This window comes from Primulina huaijiensis, chromosome 13, assembly GCF_012295235.1.
Source record: "Primulina huaijiensis isolate GDHJ02 chromosome 13, ASM1229523v2, whole genome shotgun sequence".
NCBI classification, from domain to species: domain Eukaryota; kingdom Viridiplantae; phylum Streptophyta; class Magnoliopsida; order Lamiales; family Gesneriaceae; genus Primulina; species Primulina huaijiensis.
Genome location: NC_133318.1, coordinates 3,971,753 through 3,980,297, shown reverse-complemented (window position 1 = coordinate 3,980,297; position 8,545 = coordinate 3,971,753). Strand labels below are relative to the sequence as shown.

The 8,545-nt window shown below is 38.0% G+C and overlaps 1 protein-coding gene across 3 annotated transcripts in view; it reads left to right on the top strand.

Moving 5' to 3' along the window:
• Positions 1-7,784, top strand: part of LOC140956344 (uncharacterized) — a 9,270-nt gene extending 1,486 nt beyond the window's left edge. Inside the window, exons 3-4 of one of the 3 annotated variants that reach the window (XM_073413058.1) lie at positions 988-2,101; positions 7,489-7,767. In XM_073413058.1, coding sequence (XP_073269159.1) covers positions 1,325-2,101; positions 7,489-7,695 — 984 coding nt within the window. In that variant the 5' untranslated portion in view covers positions 988-1,324 and the 3' untranslated portion in view covers positions 7,696-7,767. Of the gene's footprint in view, positions 1-740; positions 782-987; positions 2,102-7,488 lie in introns of those variants that run through there. The other 2 variants (XR_012171446.1, XR_012171447.1) reach the window with 2 other exon arrangements.
• Positions 7,785-8,545: the final 761 nt, after the last annotated feature.

The window sequence follows — 8,545 nt, the reverse complement described above, 5'->3', positions numbered from 1 at the left end:
CGGGGAGATGCCCCGTGTATCTGTAGTGGTATTTGGTTGTTTTGTCATTTTCTGAGTCGACTATGTGATTCTTATGATCTGGTGAGTATTTGGTATGTTTTAATTTCTGTTTAGTCCTGGCCAGTGCGGCTATAGGTTGTTTAACTTCGGTTTTGTTTTAATGACTCTAGTTGGAGTATATTTTGATATAAATTGTTGCTTGAGTTTTCGGGATATCCTACTTGCGGGGAGGTCATGCCGAAATTTTTNGTTGTTTTGTGATTTTCTGAGTCGACTATGTGATTCTTATGATCTGGTGAGTATTTGGTATGTTTTAATTTCTGTTTAGTCCTGGCCAGTGCGGCTATAGGTTGTTTAACTTCGGTTTTGTTTTAATGACTCTAGTTGGAGTATATTTTGATATAAATTGTTGCTTGAGTTTTCGGGATATCCTACTTGCGGGGAGGTCATGCCGAAATTTTTCTAGGCCCTGAGGTCCGTTTTAAAGTATTTTAAACCTTTTTCCACTGCGGATTTATATCAAACCATTATTGTTTGATCATTAATTGTCATTAGAGTAAATGAGCCTCACATCTTGGTATTAGAGAGTAAACTGGGATACGCTCGAACTAGAGTCTAGAACACTCGAGTCTTGGCAATAAAATGGTTGTTGCGCCTGTGTATGCTACTTGACAGCATGTTTATGTAAATATATGATTTGTTTGCTTCCATTATAATTGTTTTGATGTTTTATCGTATAGAATGGAGGGAGGTGGAGAAATTCCTACTGATGAGATTCCTTTAGCTCGANGATTGTCATTAGAGTAAATGAGCCTCACATCTTGGTATTAGAGCGTAAACTGGGATACGCTCGAACTAGAGTCTAGAACACTCGAGTCTTGGCAATAAAATGGTTGTTGCGCCTGTGTATGCTACTTGACAGCATGTTTATGTAAATATATGATTTGTTTGCTTCCATTATAATTGTTTTGATGTTTTATCGTATAGAATGGAGGGAGGTGGAGAAATTCCTACTGATGAGATTCCTTTAGCTCGAGGTCGAGGTCGTGGACGTGGTAGACCTCGTGTCCGTGTTGTTGATGATACTTTTGTGGAGCAAGCTGCTGATCAGTTAGAGCAGCTTAGGATGGATGAGTTAGTTGCGCTTTTTCATTCTATGCATCCTCCTCGATTCAGTGGTTCAGAGGGAGATGAGAAAGCTGAGTTATGGATTTCTGAGATTGAGGAATTGTTTGATTTGATTGAGTATCCTCCAGAGTGTCGATTGAGATTAGCTGTGCATCAGTTGAAAGATCGTGCCAAAATGTTGTAGTCTACTACATTAATGACTTTAGATGCTCAGAGGATTGTTCCATCATGGGATATATTCAAGCTGAAGTTTAAGGAGAGTTATTGTCCTCCATCATTCTACAGTTCTAAGGCTTCTAAGTTTCATAGCCTGAAACAAGGCGATATGTCAGTTGCGGAGTATGCAGATTCTTTTTATGCTATGCTGAGATATGCTCCTCATGTTGCTGCAAGTCAGGTTGCAGTTGTTGAAAGTTTTATTGAAGGATTGAACGATCATCTGCACCCTTTTGTTTCTACCGATAAGCCACTGAATTATCTTGAAGCAGTGGAAATAGCAAAAAGGGCTGAAGCTAGTCTTAAGAGGAGTGGCAATCGAGTTCCTACCCAACATCATCAGTCGGGGAGGCAACAATTCAGTTCATCTGGTTCTGCATCTCTTCGTCCATGTGGGAAGCAATTTAAGAAGTCTGGTTCAAGTTCTTCGAGTTCAGGGAACCGTGGGGGATATCGTTATAGTGGACCTTATTGTGATCACTGTGGGGGCAAGCATTTCAGTAATCAGTGTGTTGGAGTTCAAGGGGTTTGTAATAATTGTGGTCGGCCGAGTCATTTTGCTAGAGCCTGTCCTAGTAAGACGGGGAAATCAGCCCAGGCAGGTAGTGGAGCTCAAAGTAATAGAATTCCAGCAGCGTCCCAGTCTTCCCATCAGTCTATTCGCCCTTCGCATCAGAGAAGAGGGCAAGGTGGTCAACAGAATCAGTCATCTGTTCATGTATTTGCCTTGACTGAAATGAGGCTCAGGCAGCTCCAGGTACTGTCATTACTGATAACTGTAATCTATGTGGTTTTATAGCGCGAGTGTTATTTGATACTGGAGCATCTCATTCCTTTGTTTCTCATGCATTCGTTGTTTCGTGTGATCTTCACACCACTAGTATGAATTCCAATCTATCTGTTGCTACTCCAATGGGCAAAATGATTATCACTGATAATGTGGTGTTCAATGCGGTTTTGTTTCACGATGAAAATGTTCTGTATCTAAATCTCATAGTTCTGCCTATGCATGACTTTGATTGTATCGTTGGTATGGATGTTTTGACTGCAAATCGTGCCACTGTTGACTGTTATCGAGGAATAGTTCGTTTCAGGCCTAGCTTTGCTCCTAAATGGAATTTTTATGGCCGTGGTTCTCAAGCCAAGATTCCTCTAGTTTCTGTCATTGAGATGAATCGATTGTTAGATTCTGGTCATGAAGGTTTTCTGGTTTATGTTGTTGATCTATCGCAAGATGAGCGACGGATTTATGATATTCCTGTAGTCTGTGAGTTTCCTAATGTGTTTCCAGAAGAGATTCCTGGCTTTCCACCAGAACGAGAAGTTGATTTCAGTATCGAATTAATGTCAGGAACTGAACCCATATCTCGAGCACCATATCGTTTAGCCCCTGTTGAGCTGAATGAACTGAAAGAACAATTACAAGATTTGTTGAGTAAAGGTTATATTCATCCGAGTTCTTCACCGTGGGGTGCACCGATTCTATTTGTCAAGAAGAAAGATGGAACGATGCGGATGTGTATTGATTATCGACAACTGAATAGGTCTACTGTCAAGAATAAATATCCACTCCATAGGATTGATGACTTATTTGATCAGTTGCAAGGTACTTCGGTGTATTATAAGATTGATCTTCGTTTTGGGTACCATCAAGTGCGAGTTAGACAAGAAGATGTGCCGAAAACAGCTTTTCGCATGAGATACGGACACTTTGAATTTTTGGTTATGCCTTTTGGTTTGACCAATGCTCATGCTGTGTTTATGGACTTGATGAATCGAGTATTTCGTAAATATCTCGATCGTTTTGTGATTGTATCCATTGATGATATTCTTGTTTATTCCAAGTCCGAGGAAGAGCATGCCAAACACTTGAGGATAGTTCTTCGAATTCTTCAAAAGAAGCAGTTGTACGCCAAGCTATCCAAGTGTGAGTTTTGGTTAGATAAAGTTGTGTTTCTGCGCCATGTCATATCTCAACATGGTATTTTTGTCGATCCAAGTAAAGTGGAAGCAGTTCTGAACTGGGCACGAGCGACCAATGTGCCAGAGATTCGTAGTTTCATGGGTTTAGCTGGTTATTACCGAAGATTTATCGAAAATTTCTCAAAGATTGCTAGACCTATCACTCAACTGACTCAGAAAAATCAGAGATTCATTTGGTCTGATGAATGTGAGTCAAGTTTTGTCGAGTTTAAGAAGAGATTGACTTCTGCACAAGTTCTTACCTTTCCAAGTGGTTCGAGAGGATTCGTTGTTTGTACCGACGCATCAAATAGAGGATTAGATTGTATTATGATGCAGCATGGCAGAGTTGTGGCCTATGGTTCTCGTCAGTTGAAACCGCATGAGTCTAAGTATCATGTTCATGACTTGGAATTGGCTGCTATCGTTTTTGCTCTCAAGATTTGGAGACATTATTTGTTTGGGGAGCAATTTGTAATCTATTCTGATCACAAAAGCTTGAAGTATCTGTTCTCTCAGTCAAATCTGAATATGAGACAGAGACGTTGGATGGATCTTTTGAAAGATTATGATTGCGAGATCCAGTATCATCCGGGAAAAGTGAATGTCATTGCCGATGCTTTGAGTTGTAAGGTTATTGATGTTAATTTATCCCCGATCCATGTTTCTAAGTTCCGAGAGGATATTTGCACTTCTGGGTTGGATTTTCAAATCCAAGGTAATGCTGTTTGTGTATCTCAGATTTCTGTTGAGCCAGAGTTGATTCAGATTGCAAAGTCAGCTCAAAAAAAAAAACTGATGATCGAGTTCTGAAATCTTATGAGTTAGTATCTCAAGGAAATCAATCTGGTTTCTCAATTCACTCAGATGATTCTCTTCGGTTGAATGTTAGATTGGTTGTTCCCGATATTCCTGAATTGCGTACAGCCATCCTTAAAGAAGCTCATTGTACTCGATATAGTATCCACCCACCAGGCAAAAAAATATATCATATTCTACGTCCTCAATTTTGGTGGAAGAATATGAAAAAGGAGGTGGCTGAGTTTGTGTCTCGTTGTATGATCTGTCAGCAAGTCAAAGCGGAACGAATGAGACCGGGAGGATTAATGCATAGCCTTGAGGTTCCTCAGTGGAAATGGGAGCACGTGGCTATGGATTTTGTCACGCATTTGCCACGTACTTCTCGTCATTTCGATGCCATTTGGGTGATTGTCAATAGGTTATCTAAATCGACACACTTTATTTCGTATGAGAGGACGTATTCATACAAGAAGATGGCTCGTCTGTATATTGAAAATGTTGTGAGAGTTCATGGAGTTCCAGTTGCAATAGTCTCTGATCGTGACCCTAGATTCACATCAAAGTTTCGGACTAGTTTCCAAAAAGAAATGGGTACATGACTTGCGATGAGTACTGCGTACCATCCTCAGACAGATGGTCAGACAGAGCGTACGATTCAGACACTCGAGGATCTACTTCGAGCTGTAGTCATGGATTTTAAAGACAGTTGGAAAGAAGCTTTACCACTAGTAGAATTTTCATATAATAACAGTTTCCAGGTGACTATTGGTATGGCTCCTTTTGAAACTTTGTACGGCAGACGATGTCGATCACCTCTTTGTTGGGATGAATTTGGTGAGAAGCAGTTGACTGGACCTGAGATTGTTCAGGAAATGCATGTTAAAATCCAGTTGATTCGTCAAAGAATGAAAGCTGCCCAAGATCGTCAAACTAGTTATGCTAACATACGTCGTTGACCTCTAGAATTTCAAGTTGGAGATTTTGTGTTTCTGAGAATCTCTCCGTTTAGAGGTGTTGTCCGTTTTGGCATGAGAGTTAAGTTATCACCTCGTTTCGTTGGTCCCTATGAGATTGTTGAGCGTATTGGGACTTGCGCTTATCGTTTGAATTTGCCCCAGTCCTTGTCTAGCATCCACGATGTTTTCCATGTTTCTATGTTGCGTAAGTATGAGCCTGATCCATCTCATGTGATTCAGCCTGATGAGGTTGAACTTGATCCATCTCTATCTTATACAGAGTATCCTGTTTGTATCTTGGATCATAAAGATAAAGTTATACGCAATAAAGTTATACCACTTGTACGTGTTCAGTGGTCGAGGCATGGGGTAGATGAATCAACATGGGAAACAGAAGAGAAGATGAGAGCATCTTATCCATATCTGTTTGATTCTTAGTAATGTATTGTAGGTTTTGTATCGTGTGTAAGATGTATGTGTATAAACAAAAATTTCGAGGACGAAATTTATTTGAAGGGGTGGAGAAGTGTAAGGCCCTGTAATTAATTATCCGGTAATTTGGCATAATTAGAATAATTATTGAGTTGTAAATTAAAATAATTATTTATGCCAAATAATTTCAAGAAGTGTGTTAAAAATATGTATTTAAGAATATCGGAGAATTTAACGATATAAAATACATATAGAGTTTAAATAACACACGAGAGCAAAATAAATACAGACCGGGATAGATGGGCTTGAGTTACTATTTTAGTAACCAAATACACAATATATACATATACATATACACCACTTACCTTGATGAGAGAGAAGGAAGTAAAGGTAAAAGAAAAGAAAGAAACTTCCCCAAACCCAAATTTTCGCAACCCTTGGAGCAGCTGCGAGAAAGTGGCGATATCTCCTCCGTCCGGCGTCCAAATCTCAATCGGTCTAAAGGGGTGTCTTCCTAACATCCTAGGCTTTGATTCAAGTCAAAAATCGCGAAGTTTGAGCAAGGATTCGGGTAGATCAAAGCTGCTGTTCGGGTGCTCTGTTTCTGCGCGAATTCTTCCAGTTTTGGGTGAAAGTTTTTGGGTTGCTGCGATTTTTGTATTTTGAATTTGTAGAAATAACCTAAAACAAACCTGTATCTCTGTTTGTTAGATTTCTTTAGCCGCTAGAATCATCAAATTTGGATAAGAAACGGAATTGATATGATTTTTCTACCAAAATGTGTCAAATCAAATTCTGAAACTATGCTGTGCAAGACACCTACTGTAATTCGAGTTTTTGTCAATTATGCGCTCGAATTCTGGACTTGTGATTCAAAAAAATTTTTTTAGAGATATGTGTTGTCTTCGTAATGATATAAGATTCGTTAAATTCCATTAAGAATTGAGATAGTTATGATCATTTTGCCAAAACTGCTCAGTACGAGATTTTGTCCGAAAATCTGTTGAGTAGCAGTGTGTTCTTAAAACTTCTGAGAATAATCTAGATTCTGAAGATGGTTTCAACTGGAGAAACTTAGATAATTGAGTATCTTTAATTTTCAATTGGCGGATATTGATTTGAGTTAATATTGAGTGAGATACGAATTTTATGCTCTTTTGTGCCAAATCGGACATTGGTGTGGAATGTAGTTTTCATGATCGGCTTATTGTTGTTTTGTTTAGGCTGAGGGTCTTGAAGTGAAGTTGATATTGTATTGTCAAGTTGGTATAGGTATGTTACAGCTCGGTAACATACGACGGTAAAACATAAATTATGTTTAATTGTCATTCTGTGTTACATTGATCGGGTGTATGACTTGTTGGCTGTTGTAAATTGTTAAATACCTTCGTTGTGATCTATGATTATTATTATGACATATTCTTGGCATTTAGCATAGGGCATACTGGTATGACATTCATGTTGAGTCCTATCGTTCTTGTTAGCCCATTGTTGATATCCGTTGTTATCTTGCACTATTGTTTATCTCGGGATCATTGTGTGGCTGATAGGCCTATACACATGAAACCGTAGATGTGATTGAACAATCCCGTGGTTAGTGCAGCCTTTGAGGTGAACGCTGGGATTGTGTCATCTAGTTCGTTCTGTTGTGCCATCCTGTTATAGCGTATCAGCTGTATGGAGGCCGAGTCAGGGGTGTTATTCAGCACAGCTTGGCATACCTCGTATACTTGGCAGGGCGGTTTAGCTGCATGACGATGTAGCTCCCCTGTGTTGTTGCTCGAGCATTACTCCAGTTGTTATCGTACCGTTTGTTAGCTCCTGTTATCCCGGTTATTCGTTGAGCCTTTCATGCATTGCATATTACATTTTATTATATGATTATGCATGATTTATGATTATTGTTGTTATTGTTGAACTGTTTCATACCAGAATCCTAACCTCAGTTGTTTACTGGGGGTGCTGCTGTGGTTGCTATTGGGCACCATGGTAGATCTCCCGAGTCGTTTTGCAGCATCAGGCCGAGGTTCCGCCAGTGGAGCTCGGGATTGAGGTTGGATTGCTTGGTTCTGTTCAGTGGAATCTCCCAGTTAGTCTATATGTATGTCTTGAGTTTGTTTCAGTCTTGTATTGTATTTTATTTGCCGAGGAGATGCCCCGTGTATCTGTAGTGGTATTTGGTTGTTTTGTGATTTTATGAGTCGACTATGTGATTCTTATGATCTGGTGAGTATTTGGTAAGTTTTAATTTCTGTTTAGTCCTGGCTAGTGCGGCTATAGGTTGTTTAACTTCGGTTTTGTTTTAATGACTCTAGTTGGAGTATATTTTGATATAAACTGTTGTTTGAGTTTTCGGGATATCCTAATTGCGGGGAGGTCATGCCGAAATTTTTCTAGGCCCTGGGTCCGTTTTAAAGTATTTTAAACCTTTTTCCACTGCGGATTTATATCAAACCATTATTGTTTGATCATTAATTGTCATTAGAGTAAATGGGCCTCACAATCCATGTTTTCAGCACTGATATTATTTGATATGTGTCTACCCCGCAAATACAACACATTATCCTTATTTTCAGCCATCTTGCAAACAAAAATCATTAGTTAACAAATATTATATTTTATATCAACAAAATTTAACTACATATTTTATAGTAAACAAAATTTATTTGCAATTTCCGGCTCGAAAAAAAAAACGTATATGTTGATGATAAATTGATAATAAAACTAATTACTATAAATTAAATAATTTCTTTTAAAAATCAATAATACATCATAAAACGTAACATGTAATTATAATACATACATTATTAATAGTTATTATTAAGTATAGTAATAGTTATAAAACGTATAAATTAGTAATAGTTATTTATTATAACATGTAATTATAATAGTTACAAAATAGTTATTTATTATAACATGTAATTATTAAGTATAGTAATAGTTATAAAACGTATACATTAATAATAGTTATTTATTATAATAAATAAATTAATAATAGTTATAAAACGTATACAATTATTGTAATTAAATTAAATTTAGTTATTATTATA